At 46.0% G+C, this 22,894-nt stretch overlaps 1 protein-coding gene across 1 annotated transcript; it reads right to left on the bottom strand.

Moving 5' to 3' along the window:
* Window positions 1-118: 118 nt before the first annotated feature.
* HMGXB3 (HMG-box containing 3) lies at window positions 119-20,419 on the bottom strand. Its single transcript, XM_065849194.2, has 20 exons — window positions 20,194-20,419; window positions 19,076-19,223; window positions 18,519-18,693; window positions 17,520-18,083; window positions 16,802-16,900; window positions 15,135-15,266; window positions 12,850-13,262; window positions 12,328-12,503; window positions 11,952-12,049; window positions 11,306-11,404; window positions 10,671-10,820; window positions 8,682-8,983; window positions 7,108-7,235; window positions 6,353-6,484; window positions 5,886-6,070; window positions 5,069-5,288; window positions 3,873-4,006; window positions 3,350-3,466; window positions 2,729-2,938; window positions 119-2,151 (listed from the first exon to the last, which is right to left on the bottom strand). The coding sequence occupies exons 1-20, from the start codon at window positions 20,300-20,302 to the stop codon at window positions 1,681-1,683; spliced, it is 4,062 nt and encodes a 1,353-aa protein (XP_065705266.1). The 5' UTR covers window positions 20,303-20,419; the 3' UTR covers window positions 119-1,680.
* Window positions 20,420-22,894: the final 2,475 nt, after the last annotated feature.

A 22,894-nucleotide genomic window follows, 5' to 3' on the forward strand; every position in this document is an offset into this window, starting at 1 on the left:
GGCTTTTCCCCAGCACCATGGCAGTGCCGACTGGAATCACAGGTACATCCGCCCAGCGCTGGTGCCCTTTCCAACTCCCATCCTCCATGTCTTGCACACAAAAAACAAGTCACTTGGCCACAGTTTCACCCCCAAAATTGGAGATAATTTATTAAACTTTATCACTGACTGAAAAAAGTCACTAATGTCTCTTATAATAAGTTAATGTTCTTAACAGAAAAACCCCAAGCCATAATTACTGCATTTGATCAGACTTAATACATTTACTTTAACAGTATGGTACTCAATACATTCCCCTTCACAGAAGGGAGTTTTCAACCACACCGCAAGCCTCTGAATCTTCCCCGCTGCTCAGCCAAAATAAGCTCCCTGGATTGCAACTTAACAGTCCAGCATCCCTCTCCTCTGTGGGTCACAGCAAACACGCACCCACCTCCAGCACCAGCAAGAGCAGAGGGAGCTGTCAGAAGAAAATGAACACACAGCTTTACAGCTGCAGCCCAATGTGTTTTTCAGACACGCTGCAGGGACAGAGGCCTCAGGCCCACGTCTCTCAAGGAGCTGATAAAGCAAACTGGGCAGGATGAGACTTGTCTAACCTGCATAGCACTGCACAGACAGGGGCGGGTCAAATACAACACCTGACAGAGCGCTGAGATGGAGCTCTCCCAGCGCCTCCTCCAAGGGAGGAACACCAAACCCTGCCCGCTCCACTGGCACTGCATCATTTCTCCTTGACCCACAGACAGTCTTTGTGATTCTGTTCTAAGGGCAGGGCAACACAAACTCATGTCCTTGAACAGAATAAAGCTGATTAAAAAGAAAACCAAACTGTCCAGGAAGACAGCACAGAAATTTTGAGTGTCCTTCCCTTGTCTCCAGCTGCCAGCTTACCCAGTGCTCATACAGCTCTGCCAATGAGCTTGGCTCCCCTGGGCTCACTCCATCAGTTCTTCCCTTAACATACAGAACACTTTTCACTCGCTGTATGTTCCAGCTTCTAAATTATTAGTGCTTATGTGAAGGGATAAACAATTCTAGAAACTTCCTGCAGCCAAAGCACCCACAATCCTGGATCCAGGGAAGGTCCCCAGATATGGCACCTAAAGCTGCATGGCTCCTCCTCAACTAAAGACTCCTTGCAACCGATGCATGAGCGCTCTAAGATTTCTACGCAGGAGTCAGTGTCCTAAGCTAATCCGCTCACAATGTTCTGGGGGAATTCTCGTTAGCCATCTGCCTTCCACACCTGCTCCCACCCCCCCAGCCCTGCCACCAATATGCACAAAGAAGTCAGCAAGCAAGATTCAGAATCAAAAAACCTGTGCGCTTGACCATGCATACTCCCCGCTACCAGAAACATCTCCTCTCCCTTCTCCACTTGGCAGCTGCAGGGAGGGTGACATTTCCCAGCATGGAACAGCAGGTCCATCGCACACCTCGGGAGGCAGCTGCAGCCTTCAGCGAGGGGGTGACAGACCCACGTGCAGCAGCGGCGATGGTGACACTCTGGAAGCACACAGCTCTTTGGTCAGTAACAGCAGTCAAAGCCATCAGCACACATCTCCAACCTGTAAAAATAAACTCCCAAGCCAGACAGCTGCCCAAACCTTGCAGAAGTTGGCCCAGAACCACCCCTCCACATGACCAGAGAGAGAAACCAACCAGCTGTTCTGTTACTCAGCAACCTTTATCATCTTCCTGCTTCCCCTCTTCATCCTCTTCTGTTTCTGTTTTGATCTGGGCCACTCCAAGCCGGTAGAGAGCATCGCGAATCACCACCTCGCCAGGCTGGCAGCTCTGCACGATCTCCTGGATCTGCCGATTCACAATTTCCCTGCTAGTGAGGAAGTCCACGAGGCGGTTGTAGAGGTAATAGTGTGTGGCGTTCTCGAAGGTGATGGGCCTTTGGCGGATGTTGCTCGTTTTGCTGTCGTTGATGGCAGCGATGACGGCGCCATAAGGCTCCAGCTCTCGGCAAAGGGAGATGCAGTGATGCTGAGCCGTTGGATCTTGGTGGCTGTTCTGCTCCGAACCCACGTGAACAATTCGGCGTGTGGACGACTTGGTGATCGGATGCTGAACAGAGTGCTCAGCCACAGTCACATCTACGCTGTAGTGCTGGTCTTGCAGTTCCGGGCAGGACACGTACTGGGAGAGAGAATACACAGCAGATAGAACATGAAGCAACTTCCCCACAGCTAAGAACAAGACAAAACCACCAACCAGCACTATGACCCAGGACAGAGGGAGGGATAATTGATTGATGCCGATTTAGGGGACTAAATGCCACAAAGGTGGTTCTGTACACTTTGTCCTCATTCATGTGTCCCCAGAGATAATTCCAAGGCACTAGCAACCCTATTCCTCTCCCATTTCTCAAGTAATAGCAGTAGTTTGAGAGAAGTGAGTTGGTGTGTCAAAATAAGCTATTTGCTCCACAGTTCATTATTTGAACTGTCATTATATCATGCACTTTCAGCACAGCTCCTCCTAATAAGGAGCACAGACCTAACACCATGCCCCAAGCAACAATGAACACCTTTTGCTATGCCCAAAAGCTGCTCACTGGTAAAGGTGCTTGTCAGGAGATACTTATCAGGTCCAATTACCTTGAGGAACAATGCAGGTTACATATACTTTTTAATTTTTCTTTTATTTTAAATCTCACTTGAAACCTTTCCATGTTGGACTGGCACAGCACAGCGCAAAGGTGGATGTAACTAACCGTGGGAGGATCCATGGGGTCAGAGAAGCAGCCCTGGTTTTTCCCCCACATCTGGGAAGTCAGGCCAGGACAGGAGACATCTGCACACAGTGCCACTGAAGAGGCTGTATCGACAACATACACTGGAGGCCAGTGACGTGAAGAAACCAACAAGTCCACGTGATCCCGGGCATTTTCTCCTCTTACTATGTACTTCGAGCCACACACAACCTGGGGGGGAAAAAAATATAAGGCTTATCACCAAATAGCACAATAAAACTGAAAACTTATGGACAAAATATATAGTCTTAAAAAAAAATTAAGCTTTCTTTCAGGTATTCCAGACAATACAGTAACCAGATAGTTACTTTCGCGAAAGATGTTGTCTCCTCCTCATACACATTAACTTCATCTTGTTCAGAGAGAGGTGATTTTCAATTCCACCTCAGCAGCACCATCAAAACCAGGCTCCGCATCACTAGTTGATCTTGAAATCTCCTGCAGGAGTGCTCACACTCCAAATCCCTGAGGCAAAGTGTTTCATTCCCAAGGCTCAGAGAGGCCCCCTCCATTGCTTCTATTTAATGAGTTCCACACTGGTAAATCAGATAACAGTGAATAGCTGACTCCAGCCTTCCTTACCTGATGTGGACACACTTTGTAGATTTTCCCTCCTGTGTGATGAGCAGAAGTCTTCGTGATGTTTGTCCCATTCTGTACAAACTCATAGAGAGCCAGGAGGGAGTAGCAGAGCTGGTCCTAGGAAAGACAGGCCTCACAGAAAATCTGTATGTGGCTAAAATTAATGGACTCCTCCAGAAAGAGAGATGGCTGCAGGCAAGGTCTCCCAAATCCTAATTTGCACTTCATCCAATAACTTCCTAATCCCACACTCAGCACCGCAAGGATGACAAGCAATTACATGATGCTGAGCCTGTGACAAGGTAATTACAGGCTTCCTTTCTTCTAGCCCACAAAGGCTCAATTTTTTTCACCATGTGCGAGTTATCCTGTAATCTGCAGGCACTCACTTCTAACCCACCCCTGCCCTTCATGCAGTCAAATGAAGAGCTAATTATCTAGGATGGCAAGCTGTGAATGAGGGCAAGACAGTGAAGAAAAGCTCCGCTCCTGCAGGCGTGTATGTGGGCAAACAAGACATTACCTTTGTATCCGAAACCTTCCAGGGGATGCCACACTGTGTCAGAAAGCTCTGCAGTTCTGCCTCATTGTAAGAGCTTATCATCTCAAGTCTCAAGTTTTCTTCCTGAAGGAGCCTCACCAAAGCACTCCCATTACCTATAAAAGAAGGAAACAAGTCTCAGCACTCATTCTCAGGAAGGGAAGTCACCAAAATAATTTCTCCTGAAGACAACAGCAGCAGAGACTGTGTGACCAACTCCCAGCAACAGAGAGTTGTGAACAGTCCTACTTCCAAAGCGCGTCACAGCCCACACTTCTCTCAAACCCTTCGCTAGGGGGGTCACCAGACTGAGCCCAGCAGAGCCACAAACTCCATGAATACTTCTCTATCCTGTCATTTGTAACCTTGTTGGACTGATGCGAGGATAAACAAGTGACAGAGAAGCGCAGAGAAATGCGGATTACTCTTCACATCTCCCTGCTTCTTTCTCCAGAGCTGCACTTCCACAAAAGCCCATGTAGCGCTTCAGCAGTTCAACCCTCTAAAACAGCTGCAGCCTTGCCTGCAAAGCCAACTCATAGATTTGTTAAGCCCATAGAGCCAGTTTTCCTTCTTATACCTAATACCTAAACTGTTGAGGGAACCAGGTGCTAACTAAATTTAGCTCTCATACATCTGAGCTTATTAATCTCATGGTTTCTAGTTACGTGCAGTCGATGTTCTGGATATACTGAATGTTGATAACACTGATTGGGACTAACAAATGCATCTTTTAGTCTTTCTTCAAGTTCTGTAAAAACTTATTCAGCCTTTATATTAACATCATGATATTGACATATCAAGCCCTGACTGCAGCTTTCACAGTCCAAGTATCAGCCTAAGATGAAACAAATACTGACTGGCATTCAAGTTGTGCATGCTCCCCTCTGCAATCAGACCACATCTAACTTGGGGTGCAGTGTTTTCACACCCCACATGTTTCAAACATACCAGAGCACACCTGCTCTGAGCATTCAAGCTTCACCTGGCAGGAAAATGCTCAAACTGCTCAATATTCTGAGAACAGCTGAACTCACCCCAGTGTTCCTGCCTTCTCTCAGCAGACATCATGTTTAAAGAGTCACACAATCATCAGTTCTCAACTCTAAACATCACCAAAAGACCTAGGTTGCTGCCACGTAAAGGACTTCCTTAATAAGCACAACCTCAGCAGTTACCTGGCACCGGCTGTGCATCCAGGTTCTTGTCCTTCTCAGTATTGATCACCATCGCTCCTCTCATCAGTGGAGGGAAGAAAGGAGCAACAATAGAGGCATCAAACTTTGTGATGGGAATGCTAGAAGGAAAAGCCACCTGCTCAATCACCTCTGTCTCCATTGTGGACCAGAAGTCTTCAACATTCACTTCACTTGATGGCAAGAATTCTGGCCAAGTAAACTGGAAAGAGCAAGAAACACACTGGTCAAACACAACCACAGTTCACTTGACAGTTCTGTGTCAGCCTCACTCAAGGCAGGAGGATTATCCAGGAGCATCCTCAGCCTGAATAGAACAAGGTGACTCCAGGCTCTTAGAGTTCACCACAACCACATTACACCGGGTGATAGTCAAAACTATTTATTTGACATAAAAGCCATACATGCTACATCCTACTACTGGGGCTTTTTTTTTTTCCATTAGAGAAGACAACACCTCAAGGAAACTGCTGTTGGGGGAAAAAAAAAGAACGTCTTCACACCAAAGGAAGAAGGTCAAGTTCAGCAATTTTCATCCAAGGTCTCTACTGTCAGAAGTTGCTGGACAAAAGCTGTGGTCCAGGCCCAGGGTATCGTGTTTTTCCCAAACCATACATCAACACTTCTAAGAGGAAGTGCAGGCATCACTGCTCCAGCCACATCCTCTTGCCAGGCATGAGCAGAAAACTGCTCACAAAGCTCTCATGTAATTATCGTGCATTACAAAGCCCAGAGTCAGCAAAAGTCACTGTGATCTGCTTTGAAAACAGAGAGAATGTGAAGTCTGTGAAAAGCCTACCTCTATATTTTTCAGTGCCAGGACATTTTCCACATTCCTCTGGGCTATTTCCACCTTGGGGGTTATGCCACAGATTCCGCAGATCATATCATTGTAATCCCGGACTGTGAGGCATTCAAAGGCCCAGTAGCCATTGCACAGCAGTTCCTGAAGCTGAACCTGCTCATCAGGGCTCAGGTTTTTTTCTGAAAAGAGAACATGCCACTGTTACAGCTTTCACTTCCTAAAGTCAGTGGAGAGGTAGAAGAACTCTCCTATGCAGAATAAAACAAATCTGTCTTCCAGAGAATCGTTACAGAGAACTGGTCACAGAGGTGACCACTGTTGGGTCTAGGAAGTGATTTAATAGGAACACACCACACCAGAAGAGGTGAGTTTTGCCCTTTTGTAACACAACAGTCATCAGTAGGTCACAGTTTGGTACGTTATGGCAAAAAAAAAACCACACCACAAGTAGGAGAACCCACCAGTTTGCTCCTGAACAGAGTCAAGAATATTGCCAACAGCCACTCTGGGATCCTCTCCAAGTTTAATGTGGTTTCGGATTGCAAACAGAAGATCCAAGCTCACTAGCAACTTGTTACCCACATTGAAAAGGCCTGCAGTTGAAACAAGACAGTTATTGTCTGTGGGGTTACAGATCTTGCTTACCAATAAATATATTCTGTACTGATACGCAAAAAACTGACATGAGTATGGTTCAGAGGATAACAGAAGCAGGTGGATAGTGCTTCTGGGACTGTTCCCTCTGCACATTAGCAAGATTAGCTCCTTTCACAGCCTTGCCTTTACATTTAAAAAGCTACAAGGAACAGCAGCCAACCCATCTCCTCAGCTCCACACTGCCGTGCAGCACAGTGACTGCCACTCCAGTTCTCACCAGTCAACACTGAGAAGCAGCACTCTGCAGAGATGTCTTTGACTATGATCTCTGTTACTGCCTTCCAGAACTCAACATTTACCACTTAAACAGAGGAGACCTACAGCAGTGAAGCAAAGCAGAGTCTTCCTCAGCAAAGCATTCACACGTGTTTTTCTCACAAATACAGACTGACTTGCAGAAGAAGCAGAATAGCGCAAGTCAAAAATAATTCAATTTTAATATACTGGGGCAGGCAACAGACTTTTCTGTGCAAAGACAATGTCGTGGTACAGTCCTAAGGCTTCTGAAAGGTTTAAGCAGTAGTCATGGTCTAAGTTGGTGTGCTAACATTTCTCCTACCTGTGTAAATATCAGTGAAGCTGTGGATGGCCAGACAATGTGGGTTCAAGCACACTTTGACCTGAGCTGTAACCACCTGTAATCTGTTGGCTGTCAGCAGCCAGCACTCCTGAGGACCAGCAAGGGAACTGTAACAGACAACAAAAGACAACTCAAAGGCAAGTCAGCAGGTTTTACAGTCCTCTCCTGCAGTAACTTAAAACGTTCTAGCTGAGGTCAGTTCATTAATATGTCAGTCTAAGGCAGTTCACACCATTTCACACCAGAAAAAAAGAAGTTAAATTTAAAAATGGATTCCCCTGGCAGAGCCAGGTCATTGCTCACATTCTTTTAACAGCGCTACAGCACGTCTCCAGCTCCATACATTTGGCACAGAGTATTTTAGAGGTAAGGAAAATCTACCACCCAGCTGCCCTGGGAGAAGTGTCAACCCTGTTGCTGTGGGGCAACAAGTGGTGACTAATAACACATTCTACGTGACAGCCCGTCCCTGCACACAACAAGGTTCAGAAAAGCCTCTGCCCCCCCTATAGTACAGCTGTCGAGGAGGAAGTTCAGACAGGAAAATGCCAGTTGTGCACTAGTGGCAGAAATATAGCTGTGCACCTGAGAAAATAGGAATCAAAGTCAAAGCGATCTCCCTCCCGCTGGCAGGGGTTTGATTAGAGCCTGTGCAGGCACACATGAGGGTCTCACACTCAGAGCATTGCAGCAAAGATTTACAACACACGGGTTACTAAGTCACAAGGCGAGGGACAGGATGGAAGACAGCACTGTTCTGCAAATATTCCTGAGTATAAAAAGTGTTTCTGCTGAAAAAAAAACTTGATTAGTACTATTCTGACCAAAGCAAACATCCTTAATTGGTATCAAGAAAATCTTTCTGGTTGAAAAAAAAAAAAAAAAACAACAGTGAACTACCTGACATTTTGCTGTAGGAAATGTTTCAGCTCAGGGTTTTGGCAACAGGAGGATATTTGGCAGATTCAGTGAGGAGATATCCTACGCTACAGGCTTTTATACAAATCTAGTTAAGGTAATCTAGCCTATACTCCGGTAATTTCTGAAAGTCCTTCAGGTTTCAATTTGGGTATCTGTTCCACAAAAAGGATTCACTCAATCCCACACTAAGCCATGAAAGGAACAAAGATATCATAAGCAAGAAGATCCACACATGAAATACTCAGATCAGGGAGAGAAAAGGGAAGTCACATCATGCACATCTATAATGCCACAATTTTGCCTCTGTCAGCCTCAAAACATCAGACTGGAAAACAAAGAAGAGATGACTAATGAAAAGATTCCGTTTCGAGAAAAAAAAAACACCTAGACTTAGCAATCACTCTTTGACCAAGCTCTCCTGCTGTACAGAAACGGTAGCTGTGACAAGCTACATCACACAGGAGTAACAGCTTCTCACTAACCAGCTAAACCCTTTCTACGCACATGTAGCTTATTCAGTGTCACACCAGCTTCAGTACCAGGGGCTAAAGCAAATATTATTTCAGGCACGCTTTTAACATAGAACATCAGCACAAGGTTGAAAGGGTCACAAGTCTAAAACAGAATCTTACTTCTGTCCCCCCTTGAACAACGGGCTGTTACAGAGGAGGCACTGTGCAGACGGAGACTCATAGTAGTTTGACCAGGAGGTCTGCTCTATGGTGACTGTCTCCTCACTCACGTTGGAGAGGATGAGCCGCGAGCTGTTGAGTTCGTGGATGAGCGTGAAGACCTCAGCCAGCTCCGATTCGTTCTCTGGGATCTGCATTACCTTGCGTAGCAGCTGCAGGGTGGATTGACGCTGGATCTCTTTCTGGGCTGGGGTTAGGGGCTCGCTGGTGTTCAGCACATCAGACTGACCTGGACTGACCTCCTAGAAAGCAAGTCAGACACATTTTCAACCAGGTGACCATGGGGATGAAATATTAAGAAGCCCAAAGAAGTCATTTAAGGTAGAAGAAACAAAGTAACCTTTGTACCCAGTAAACTTGACTTCTACTCCACTGCTCAATCATTGACTCCAGACAGTAGCTTCAAGCCCATGTGGCTTCACCAAAAATACTTTTTTACAGCCCAGCCCTTGAAGAACTCATAACACTATGGGACCACCACAGATTTGTCACCAAACTGGAGCATTAGTGCAGAGATGCAGAAGCAAGAGGGTGAGGACAACCATCAACAGGTATGTAAACACTTCAGTAATCCCAGCAATCATCACTGCCTTTCTCCATAGGTTCTCAAGCACGTTCTCCCGTATAAGATACTCAGACAGCCGACCATCTGTGTGCCTCTCCAGAGGTTAAAGAAGACAAGTGCTAAACAAGAACTAGGGGCTGTGAAGTAGAGAATACACTATCAATTACAATTCATCAGCTATAGTTGTTAGCCACACCACACAACACATTTGTGCTACCAAGACAAAATGCACAAGCACCGGACAATCAAACTCTGTGGCTCAAAACAGGGACAACACAAACAGGTTCATCTGGGTAATCACTTAAACTCTTCCGTGACACTTCAAGCTGTTTTTCTGTCTAGTCCAGCAACAAGATAAATGATCAGTCCAAAGCCCTGAGACAACCATGAACTGTGTAACAGGAATGTTAAACACATCTAGAACCAGAAAATAGGAAAAAAAGTAAATGAGGAAGAAACAAGCCACATGCCTCCCAAAATGCAAGCTGAGCTAAGCACACTGCTATTCTTTACACAGCTACTAATGTCTGAGTTTCACACAGGCCATTTCAGTTTGTTGTGGTGGTTTTCCAGTTTGGTGGGCTTTTTGTTGTTTTGGGTTTTTTTTTTAAACAACACACAAAGTTCTGTTCTTCAAAAAAAAGACAAGTGGAAGAGTCATTACCACATAGACTAAAATGGAGTCTGTCTGTGTGCTGAATGGGCATTTCAGCTAAGCACAGGACAGCTCCTTTTTTAATCTTTTTAAACAAAGTAATTCTATATGAGAAAAGCCAACCTTTGAAACTTCAAATGTAAAAAAGCCCCAAATGAAACAAAAAAACAGAATTCATTATTTACATCTATGTGGAAGTCCAGACAACTGAAAAACTTCTACAATAGAAAAAATACTACTTCCAGAAATAAATTCAGGTGGAAGTAAAGTTGCACTACAAAACCCTAAAAATAGGAAGCTCTAGTACTAGATGTACTAACTCAACTGACATTAGCCACAAACCGGGCACAAAGCAGAGCACATTTGGGAATTTGTTGACGAAGTCTGAAGTTCAGCAAAGCTGACACAACAGATGTGACTTCAGGGTGACTTCCCCAGCATGCACAACACTTCGTCAGCATTTTTAAGCTACAGAGACATCCAGTGGCAGAGACGAGCGCTCTCAGCCTCACTGTCTGAAGCACCACTCTTACAGGAATTTGATAGTACAAACACCATCCCAAGTATTTTTAATAAGACATTACTTAGTTAGAAAAGCTTACCATTACAAAAAAAAATTAACGTGTTCCCACAGACATTTGCAAACTAAGGTACGTCCCTGCCCACCCCACAACAGCCATTTGATGAGAGGAACCATTCTGAATCTTACCAAGGATTTTGCTGTTTTCTCAGCTCTGCCTTTGGCAAGATTGTATCCGCAGCTTGGGCAGATTCGGGGCTTGTGCCTGTTTGTATACACGTAACTGCAAGAGGGGTTCTTGCATTTCCCTCTGCCACGTGATGTTGCCAATCCCAAATCCTGAATGACACAAAAAAAAGGTGTTTGTTGACCTCAACTTTCAGGTGCCAACAAGATTCTAGAAAAGTCTGCTGGAATATCACATGCTTTTTCCCCACTTTGTAACACCTCGTTCAAAGCTCAAAGAGCAGGTCCTGCCACTTTGCACAGAACATTTTAACTGGCACTCAAACATTTTGGGGCCTGTTCCAGAGACAACAAACACATATTAAACTAATTCTGAAACCACTGATCCTCCCTGCTGAGCTCAAGGAAGGATGCGGATTATGCCAGGACATGAAGAATAAAAATCGGCTCTTAACAAGGTCCCAAACATGACTGCAACAGAGTACAGCCACCCTGGCTTAGGTCAACAGATGACAGATTGTCTCACATTAGATATGAGATACATTTCTGCAAGTCAGTAAAACCAAAGTCACTGAACAGTCTCATCCCAGAGATGACACTCCCCACAGCAGAAGTCAGACCATTTCAAAAATGCTCACCAAAGTTACAGTGCAGCTGTACTTGTAGGAAGGGAATATGTCTGGTTTGACCTCCACTACTTTAACCTGAGACGCTTTGCTGGCCAAAGCACTGTGGAGCTAGAGATTGAAAGCAGAAGAAACACCAACCATGAGACACCTACTACTGAATACATACATCCTGTAAGCAATACCTATTAGCATTTTTTACCTTCAAGAAATCAATTGATGTTCATTTAATATCAGAGGACTACAACTCACTGTTTTGCATACTAAGTCATTACAATTCAAACAGAAGTATTTCAACATCTTGGCATACTCGGTCATATTTCACAGGTGAAAGATTCAGTACGCAGTATTGCCTGTCAGATTATCAAAGCACTAGCAGATCCTCAAAAAACATCTTCTGGAAGTAGCTGGGAGGTTCTCAAAGCAGCCACCAGAAGGATTGTCCAACCACGCCTATCAGATCAGCTCCTACACTTAACCATCCAGTATTTGTGCTGCTTCTGAGCCATCTCATAAAAACTGTCAGTCACAGATCCCATCATCATAAGGCTGCTGCATTTTTATGTTCTATTTCTCACCACTTAGCACATATCTCTCACCTGGGGGAAAAAAATGCAAAAGGAAAATAATATGCATTTGAAGAACAAACCACAGGTACCTTTCGCTCCTTGGCACTTGGTGGCTGCACAACTGACTGACCCAGTTGTTTCAACGTACTGGGCTTCAAGCCTGATGTTCTCACAGGGGAATGCTTGTCTTGAAGGAAGAAAAGGATGCACCAGGTTAGATAGGAGAAAACAGGTCCTGTTCCATTCTTATATCTTTGGTAACCGCCACCATAGTCATGTGAGATTTCTCCTCTGAACTTGTAATGACCCAAGCAGGTGTTCCATGGCCCTGTACACTCAGAGTGTGTTTTTCCAGCATAGGTCACTATCTCCCTTCAGACACATCTTATTATTTGACAGAGTCCAATTCAACATGGGGAGAAAAGACAATCACTCCCAAAGCACACCAGAGAATGCTGCTCTTACCGGTATTCGCAAAGGCCTGCCTGTTGCTGGGCTGCTCAGCACTGGCTTCTCTCCCCACACTGGCTGGTGCGGGCAGAATGGCTCGCATGGGTCTTGCTGCAGCCAGCAATGAGGGCTTAGGTCTTGGTTTACTCTTTACTTCTTGCCCTTTGTGTGTAGCAGTTGAAGCATCAATTCTGAAAGGACAAGAGCTACAATTGAAAAGAAAATCCCATGGTTTCCCTCTCAGCCTCAATTTTTGCCTCTTCCCTTTATTAGCACAACAATCACAACTATTGCTGTAGAAGGAGAAATAGCGCTAAAGATACATCTGCCCTGTGACTATAATTTATCACTTAAAACAAAATTAGCTCTGATGGACAAAACAATTTCAAAGGAACAATCCTGAAGTGGCAGAAAATAGACAGTAAACAGAACAGGTCTTATAGGAAACACTGCCAACAGCCTTCAATTTCTTGGATTAGTCCCACCAGCACAAACCAGACACCTCACGCTCCCATAACATATGGAAAACTGACTCACCCTATTGCCTTTTTTGCAGAGGCGTTTGGACTCGGCACCTCAGAAGACGCTGGAATCCCCAGCCCTGCGTTATCTTTTTCTGCCTGCTCTGAAGAAGAGTCTCCTGGCCGTTGGCTCCCTTGACCCAGCATCACTCCAACAGCTCTCCCTCTGTCTTCAGCAAGCACGTTGTTTGCGAGAATGTGAGCCTCCGAGATGATCACCTCCTCCCACTCTGTCTCTTGCACTTGCCCTCCAACAGGCACAGCACTCAGCAGCTGGCTGACCGCCTCGGAGCTTTCCAGGGCAGACTTGGAGGTGCTCTCGCTAACAGCTGCCGGTTCTGTGAATATTGACTGTTGACTTCTTTTAGCCACTGGAGTTTTAAGAGAGGTGCCTGAATTTGGCTCAGATTTGCTTTTTGGTTGCTTTTCCTGAAAAGAAAGAGATAGTCACATTTCAGAGCTTTAGGCTTTCACAGATAGGTTCCTTTTACATATGCCACGTTTGCCACAGCCTATTTAATGCTGGATCAAACCAGCAAAATCTTTAAGTGTTTAAGCAGCGAACTGTACGAGACCAGAAATACCTCATCTCCTACGACAGTAAAGTCCCTGTTAACATTCTACCGAGCCTCCTGGTCTTTCATGTATTATTTTTAGACACTGTTTACTTTGAACAATCGGTCTTTCTTAAACTCTCTCCAATACCACCATTAGCATCAACATCACAAACTCACCCACCACCCTCTGTAACAAGGACCCACCTCCTATGTTCCCCTTTCACAGCTGCAGCTCCCTGGTGCTGCCTGTTCCTCCACACTGCTGAGGAACCGAAGGGATGGAGAACTTGTATCTTTTGGATACGTGCAGTCAGAAAAGCATGGATTTGAGCAAGTCAGGAGACACAGAATTACTCAGGAAGGTGTTTTGACTTCAAGAAAAATGTTACTTTCAAGACTAAGGCTACAGAAGCCATGTATTTGGGTCAACAAAGGTATGACGGAACACTGAATCAGTAATATGCAGAATCATATGAGAAATGGAATCAAGAGTTTCTGGCATGATAAACACATTAATTCTAAGTTGTCTACAGTTCTCTTCTGACCTAGCCCCTTTTCTTCACAAGGAAGATGAAGGTATGCATATATTTAGTTTCAGTTCTACTAACGTTATTACTGGTTAAAAAAAAACTGCTGGTGCATGTTTTTTCCAAGGCATAATGCCAAAACACAAGTGGAACTGTTTATGCAAACGTGTTCCCAAAAGAACAGAATAAAACTGAAAGCCAGAAAACACAAAAAAAAAGGAAGGTCAGCCATTTCAGCCATCAGTTCAGACATGACACACTTTGTACAGCACCTAAACATTTCTTGCCTAAAAGATGCTTGCCTAAAAAATGTTTAATGGGTCTAGACACAAAACAAAGGAGGTTCCGAACAAATCCATGTAAAGCCACTGAACGTAAATGCAAATTTTCAAACCGAGAACATCCTTTAACTTGTGCCTGAGGAAACTTGTTCCAGACAGAAATTTAACGAATGCACATCTGTTAAGAGCTGACTAATTACCATGACATTGCCAAGGTTTAAGGATCAAGTGGTTTTTGCTGTGTGCAGCTAGTAGAGATGCCAATAACTTCAGCAGAGTAGGTATCACGTGGAGAAAGACTTTTCCACTCAAACAAACTTCATAAGCCCATCAACACCTGGGAATTTCCTTCCAGCCAAAGGTCAGAACATCATGAACCATCAGACACATGGCCATGAGTCAGCAATACCCAGCAACACCTCGCTTCACTAGATCAACTTTATTAGCCAGCTCCCAAAGGATCATGTACCTGCTATAGCTGAGAATTGTTCCTCCTTTCTGTTGGGAAAACAATGTTGAAAGACCATAGAAAACCTCAATTTGTAGAACTTCAAATGCAGATGAATTATCATAAATGGTTCAAATGAATTCCCGACCTTCGCTAGGGCTGCAGCAGGAAGAATAGGCAATAATGCAGGCAGGTGGTCAGAAGAATGTGTGTCCTCTTGAACAGTTACCAAACGCAGCCCCATCTATTATACCTCACACCATTACAAGTGGTGTCTACACCAGATTTGGTGATTTCAGGTCCTTCTCACCTTGGCCAAGTGTCCCCTGCAACAGTGACTTGCACCAGCACAAGCACTGGAACACAAGTGCAGGGATCGATTCTGGCATCTGAGCTCCTGTGCTACATCTACAGGTCTAGAAACACCACAGGTATTCACAGAAACAGCACTTTTTGTCTGAAAATCAGGAAAGGAAAGGCAAATCTACCTTTGGGATCCATTTCCCTCCCAGGAAGTTCCCACATGTCGGGCATTTTGGTGGCTTATGCCTGGTGACGTAAGTGAAGGAACAGCCAGGATTGGTGCAGTTTCCATGTCCCCTGCGAGTATAGGTGGTTGTCTGAAATGAGAGTTGTCAAGAATTTTTTGACAGAGCTGAAAAACACAAAGCTGTGCTGCTCATCACTCCCTTTTCCCTTGTAAGCACTTTACAAACGTTACTCAGCAAATCACCACCCCTACACTATTATTCCTTTCACTGATCAGCCACCACACAGTTGGATTGGAGTGAGTCAGCACCATAACTGCTCTGAGTCTAAATGCTCCGTCTCTACAAAAGCCTTCGGTATTACCAGAATTTAAATCAAATTGCAGAGCAGAGATCAACAACACATTTAACCTACTGGCGAAGGTAATCTTGCATTTACAGGGATGTAACAGTTCTCCTATGAATATGGAAAAGTCATAATAAGATGGTAAGAAAATGATTCAAAGAGCAGTCTGCAGTGAGGCAAGATGTGACTGACTCATGTCAACAGGGTGACAAGACTTGGAGACAAGGACTCATGATGTATGGGCAGTTTTCATCAGTGATTTGTGCAGCGGTCAAGTATTCCTGGTGCCTCACTGTAACTTGTTACAAACTACTCTAACTTCAACAGCGCCACCAGGTGCTATTTATAAGGCAACTAAAGCAGAACTTGTCATCTTGGCCTGGATAACTGCATCAACACATTGAGTTTTTGTCAGCACAGCAATTCTCAATATTCTATACTCAACACTCCCGAGGGAGCTGTTGTGCTGTAAGTCCCTAACTAGATAGTTTTTCTGGAAATGCATGTGCTGTTGTCAAAGAAATGAGACAACTTAAGCTAGGCACTTCTCAGGAACAGAAAGCTGAGGTATTTCCACTGTCCCAAAGACATCTGGAGGACTATCATGCTATGCACCACTATAACCACTATAATATCTGCAGTGTTCCACCAGCTGGAAGCACGGATGACCTGGAAAACAGGATTCGGTGCTAGCTCGTACAACTCGAGGAGCTGCAGTGTTGACTGTACAATGAAATCCTACAATGACTATGGAAGTAGAGATGGCTGGAGTTGTTATATTGGAGAAATAATACTATTCTTCCTCATGCAACAGGCAACACAATCTTTTACATGGGTTCTCAAAACCTTAGGTCATTGCTCCTCTCCTGTCACATGGCCAAAGTGACATCACGAGACCAGGGAGCTCACATGTTCTGTCACAAGAGCAGGTATTTGCTCTTAAAGGGATGGGCACCAGCATTTTATGAAGACAATTATGCATCCAAGTAGAGGACACAGATGGCTACACAGACCCTGAAAAGGGCAAAACAGAACCTGCTGTTGGCCAGGTGTGTTGTGATAGCATTAACTACTCCAGCTGTCTCCCAGAACTCCTTGAGGAAGAAGACAACAGAAATAGGCCCACTAAGATACTCCAGGGAGCCAGAGACTCTCAGCAGCACACACGACACATAAAACCAGGGGCAAGAAACACATCAGCTGAGATAATTACTCCAAACTGGATTATTTCTAATAACTAGACCATGATCAAACTCTTCTTATTCTTAACATCTTTCAGACAAACCCTTGGTAATACCACACAAGACTCTGAATTTCTTACCAATTTAATTGAAGCTGGGTTCTCCACAACAGAATGAGCTGGCAAAGGTAACATAATAAACTGTGTGGCAGGTGAGGAGGAGCTATTCTCTTCAGTATCCTAAAACAAAAAATACATGCAGAAAATAAGAGACAAGGTAATCTGTGTCCCACTCTCTCATGAGTACCACTATTGAACATATCCCTTAAGAACTGATGAGACCAGAAAGTAGGAAAGAAGAGTGATTGTTTCAAAAGCAATGAGCTTATGAGCTACACTGGAAATTACCAAACCCTTCACAGATGTAAATTGAAAATAGCAAATCAAATTCTTCACAGAATAAGGTTTTCTAGAACTGATTCCTAACATTTCAACTTAAAAGGACTCCCTGCTACCTATCTGCAAGCAGGAAAACAGGTATCAGTAGCAGAGAAGTAACATTTATTCTCCCCAAAATCTTGTAACCCAACTGTAGAACCCACTCCAAGCACTGCTATAAGAAATAATTTTAGAAAACTTCCAGCAGTCATCTTACAACAGAAGTGATACCAGCACACGGCAGAGTCAATCCTGCAGAGACACTGAAATCACCGAGTTAGAAAAGTCACCTTTTCCCTCACACTGGACAGCACAGGATCACCTGCAGCCACCAAGGATCTCAAGTAAAATGTGTGAAACAGCACTCGGACACTTCAGGTGAGACACTGACAGGAGGCTCAGTGTCATCAGAGCAACTTACCCTCCCAGTCACCACTGTCACCACAGACACACTGTCTGAAACCTGAGGAGAGGCCACCGTGATGCTCCCGTTGGAGACATCTGTGGAGCCGCTAACGAGAGTCTCTTCAATAACGACCCGAGCTGTTCCATACGGTTGCCCTTCTATTTCCAAAGAAGCCTCATCCAAGAGGATATCTCCAGCCACTTTCTCCGTCACAGGCCCAACATAGTGAGAGAGAACCTCTGATGCCACCACTTCTTCCACAGCATCTGGCTGACCAAAGGACGCCGCCTCTTCTGCCAGCCCTTCGATGGCAATGCACTGCTCAGAAACGCCAGCGTGGCCCGAGTCCACAGACAGTATGTTCTGTACAGCATCGTGGGAGACGTTTGTGAGATTGGTGGAAGCTGTGAACCCTTCAGATGCCGCCTGACCCGGTGTCACACACAGTTCCAGCGACTGCCTGCTCCTGTCCTCCTGCAGAGTGCTTTTGGGAATAATTATATAATCTGAGCGAGGAAGAATCTTACGGAAGCCTGGAATGTCTGGAACTACTGCAGTTCGCATGGACACCTTGGAGTTCTGTTGGCAAAAACACCGTATGGAATAAATGAATATGAGAAAAGGAAGGGATTCAGTTCTCAATCCTGCTTAAATTTCAAATGGCTTCCTGAGGTAGTTTGCTGCGAATTTCTCCATGTGACAGTGCCAGAGGAATCCCTCTCAGCCCTGGTTTTATCATCCGCTTTACCAGCTGTCACGCTGATGACATGACACACGAATAATCACCATCCCCATCAGCGAGCACTAGACATACCCATCTTGAATTTTGAAACATTATCCCTTGACCGAACACAACACAAAACTAAGAGGCAGTGGCCTCACACATCGATTCTTTACAAAAATGCAGAAATATAAACTGGAATCCACAGTTAAGCGACTCTCCCACACACAGCACTGCGTAAGCAAGTAAGCACTCTATTTACACGGCAAAGAACTGCCAGAAAGGTGACTTACCGGGTCCAATCCCTCTTTCTCTAGCTTGGCTTTCTCCAAGTAATAGCTTTTTTCAGCCACACTGAGCAACCTCCAGCTCTCACTGATCTTTTTGTTGATTTCAGATTGAGGGAGATGGGGCAGCTCTTGTTGTACTTTCAAGTAAATGTCATAATAGTAGAGGAGGTAAGCGGATCTGAAAGGCAACCAGAGACTTAAACCTTAAAGTCATTCCTTTGGAAAAAGAAATTTGCAAGGTTTATGTTTGTCTTAAGGTGAAATGACAAGCACATTATATTTAACCAAAGAAAAACTAAGATTCTGAGGAGAACCTCTGTAGTAAGGAGAAACAACCTAAGGCAAATTATTCTGGAATACACAAACTTTAGATCAAGCAATGGCAGCACCCACACAGGTAAAGATATTAGAGCAGCCCAAAGTGTCGAACTGATTTTTCATATGTGATGTTTTACACTATTAAGTGTTCCAAGTGCAGTGCAAAATTCCCTCTTATCAGAAACAAGGGATACTCCTTCCATGCCCTACGCAGGAGCTCAATAAAGACTGAAAGAACTTACCTAGGTTTTTTGGCTTTTTCTCCATGATCGCCAGTACTTTTATATTTCTTTTTCTTCTTAGAGGGCACTGGCGATGCGTAAGTGTAAGTGCCCTCTATTTCCTCCATTACCACAGTTACTTCAGTGCCATCATATGGAGCCTCCATTGCTAAAAATACATACTTTATGTTACATACTTACCAAGTTACACAACATTTCTCCCAACCAAGACTGCTCTTAATCCCCTTTGCAAACTGACAGCATCATTGGCATGTAAGTTTGATGTTAATGAATCAATGTGTGTTTGCTATTTATCTATTTCTAGAAGAAAACACCTTTACTACTGTGACCTCACTACCATCAGTTCAGCACAGACACACTGCACATGCACTTAAAAGGTGCAATTCCCCAGGAACCTCTCAGGTAAGTCAGGTAATCTTGAATGAGTCTCACACCCAGCAAGCAGGTGTCCAGCTACATGACACCACGGCCGCATTCACAAAATCAAGGGCAGAGGCTGAAGGTGTGTGGCAGCCTCATAATTCTCTTACCCACCAGAAAATGGACAAAAAGGCCAACGGCACCCTGGCTTGTATCAGGAATAGCAAGTGATGGGCGGAAACGGCCACAAGCTGCACCAGGGGAGGTTCGGACTGAGTATTAGGAAAAAAATTATTCCTGGAAGGGGTTGCCAGGTATTGGAACAGGCTGCCCAGGGAAGTGGCGGGGTCACCATCCCTGGAGGGGTTTAAAAGATGCGTAGATGAGGTTCTTCAGGACACGGTTTAGTGCTAGAGCTGGGTTGGGTTATGGTTGGACTCGATGATTTTGAAGGTCTTTCCCAACCGAAATGATTCTATGTTTGTAAGACATCCGGGGTTCCTCGCTTAACACCCACGAGAGCTCCGGCCTCTGCTGCGCGGGGGGGGCGCAGGGAACGCGAGAAGCCTCAGGGATAAGGGCAGCCCCACCCCACGCACAACCCGCCCCTCAGCCCCACGCAGGCAGCAACGCTAGTGAACCGCGGCCCGTTCACCGCCACAGCGCCGCAGGCGAAGGGAAGCGGCGGGGTCCCCTCCGGCCCTGGTGAATCTTGCTCCTGACCCCCGAGGAAAGGCCCCGGCGCCTCGGCCACTCACCGGGCAGCACCGGGGACGGGCGGTCGGGCAGGCACCGAGCTGCGGTCACGTCCCAGCCGGGGCGCAGCGGCGCGCAGGAGGCAGCGGCGGAGCTGAGGCCCAGCCGCATGGAGAGGAGCGGGCGGGCGGGCTCGGCGGGGCGGGCAGCCCCGGCATGCTGGGCCAGGCCGGGCCGCGGGGCGGGACAGCACCGGACCCTCCGCCTCGGCCGCCACCCCCGCCGGAAGTGCTCGTGGCAACAGCATCCGGGTGGCGGGGGGACGGGGGCGGGGCCGCGCCGGGGACAGGCGAGGTCGGGCGCCCGGCGGGGCCGGCGCGGCGCGGGACGGTGGCCGGGAGGGGTCACGTTGCCTGCGTGTGCGCGGCGTCTCCTCGCTTCGGGGCGCGAGGGGGAGGCGGCGCGCGCGGCTCCGCTTCCCGCCAGTTCTCCTCGGGGCCGCTCACACGGGAGCGCGGCGCAATTCCAGTGTAATCGGCCGAGGGCTCCGGCCGCTGGGAGCGGGGAGTGCGCTCTGCAGGAGCAGCACCATCTTCGTGCGTTCTTCAGTGAACCATAAGACGCCCTTAGCTGGAAGGGACCCACAAGGATCATCGAGTCCAGCTCCTGTCCGTGCACAGGACAACCCCACAGTTCACACCGCGTGTCTGAGGGTGTTGTTCAGTCTCTTGAACGCTGTCAGGCTTGGGACCGTGACACCTCCCTGGGGAGCCTGTTCCAGTGTTCCACCGCCCTCTGCGTGAAGAACCTTTTCCTCATGTCCAACCTAAACCTCCCCTGACACATCTTCCTGCCATTCTCCTGGGTTCTGTCACTGGTCGCTAAAGAGAAGAGTTCGATGCCAGTCCCTCCTCCCCTTCTAAGGAAGCCGTTGCTGCCATAAGGTTTCCCCTCAGTCTCCTCTAGGCTGAACAAAGTGACTTTAATCTGCTTCTCATACAGCTTCCCCTCCAAGCCCCTCACCAACTTAATAGCCCTCTTATGGACGCTTTCCAGTAGCTTTATATCCTTTTTATCCTTTCTATCTTTTTTATCCTGTGGTGCCCAGACCTGCACGCTGTGCTCCAGGCAAGGCCACCCCAGTGCAGAGCAGAGCGGGACAATCCCCTCCCTGCCCGGCTGGCGATGCTGTGCTGGATGCACCCAGGACACGGGTGGCCCCTGGGCTGCCAGGACAAACTGTTGGTTCATGTTGCACTTGTCATTCCAGTGCTGCTGGGCCAACTTTTGGTCTGATTTTCCACAGCTTTTCTCCCTCGTGGGCTCCTTGGAGCAGCAGGCACAGGCCTGGCCCCTGGAGCGGACGGGCAGCAGGGCAGAGCAAAGCTTCTTGGCTCCCATAACGTCAGCCCAGCAGTGCTGTCCGTCCCGCTCCATTCCCAGCGATGAGGCAGATGAAGTGGCAATCCAAAAATTGGATGCAGCTGAAAACGCAAGAAAGCTGAGTGCTGCTCAGCTGGGGCAGTGGTTGTTCCACCGGTGCCACCATCACGGCACAAGAGGCCCTGGCGTGCAATGTGGTATCAGCACAGGTGTAACAGCTGCTACAAGTGTTCATGGGATCTTTGGGTCCCAGCACTTGCTCACCAATGTTTTTCACTCAGTTTTGAAGAATGAAAGTTTCCATACGTGACTAATTGTTTTCTCACCTCTCTCTACCCATAACCCTCTTTGAACCTTTTGGAAAGCGGGATATTGTGCAGCTATTGCTTTAACACGTTTTTCAAATTACACTTTTTGGCTTTTTTTTTTTATTCTTCTATTTCTGTCTTATTTCCGTGTTTTACATGATGACTTCTAACTTTAGAGAAATGTAAACCACACCTATCACATGTCTTCTCAGATCTCGGAGGAGCCAAATAAAGGCTCCTTTTGTCTAGCAAGTCATTAATAAAATCCATAAAGCAGTGATATGACAGCCAGTATTAAATCTGCAATCAGTTATTTATTCTTCTGAAGCCCTGCAGCCGTTTATGTGCTCTGCTAGTGTTTATGTGCAAAAATTGTTGGCAAAGTGTCTGTTCTGCATCAAATGCTGCTCAGATTCATCCAGCCGGGGTAATTTTCTGAAGGTCTGTGCTTTTATCTGGATCAACACATGACTGGGAGAATTTTGTTGGAATTACCAAGCCAAATATTTGGAAAAAAGGGCTGATTTGCTTTACAGGACTAATGAACAACTGAAAAAATAAGAGGAAGAAAAAAAAAGGAAGGAAAGCAGCTGTATTTCCCTCATTGTTCACAGAGGAGTTTCTCACGGCGTGCATGCTGCTGATGGCATGAGAAACACAAACTCTTTCCTAAATTGGGCATTTTGACTCTTCCATGGATGTTACAGTTTTATCTCAGAAAAATATTAACAGCATGTAAATGATTTTAGGTATGCTGTAATAGTATTTTGAGGAACAGGGGAAGCTGCTGTGTAGTGATGTCTATTGTAAGCCCAAGGAAGGTTACAAAGGAGAACCTGCTGTGCCAGCAGGGAAAGGCGCTGTCTCCTCAGGACAGCGGAAGGGTCATTACCTCGAGACATGAAAGGTAACGATGCAGATTACATGGGGATCTCCCTGTTCATTTTTCTGAAAAAGCACAAGAGCCACTTTGAAGGATTTCAAAGGACGCCAAACCACAGCAGGTACCAGCATGTGCTTTTGAGGAGTTGGCTTCAGAGTCTGCTTAAATAGATGAGAAAGTGTAGCAGAT

Source organism: Patagioenas fasciata, chromosome 14 (assembly GCF_037038585.1).
Source record: "Patagioenas fasciata isolate bPatFas1 chromosome 14, bPatFas1.hap1, whole genome shotgun sequence".
Lineage (NCBI taxonomy): Eukaryota > Metazoa > Chordata > Aves > Columbiformes > Columbidae > Patagioenas > Patagioenas fasciata.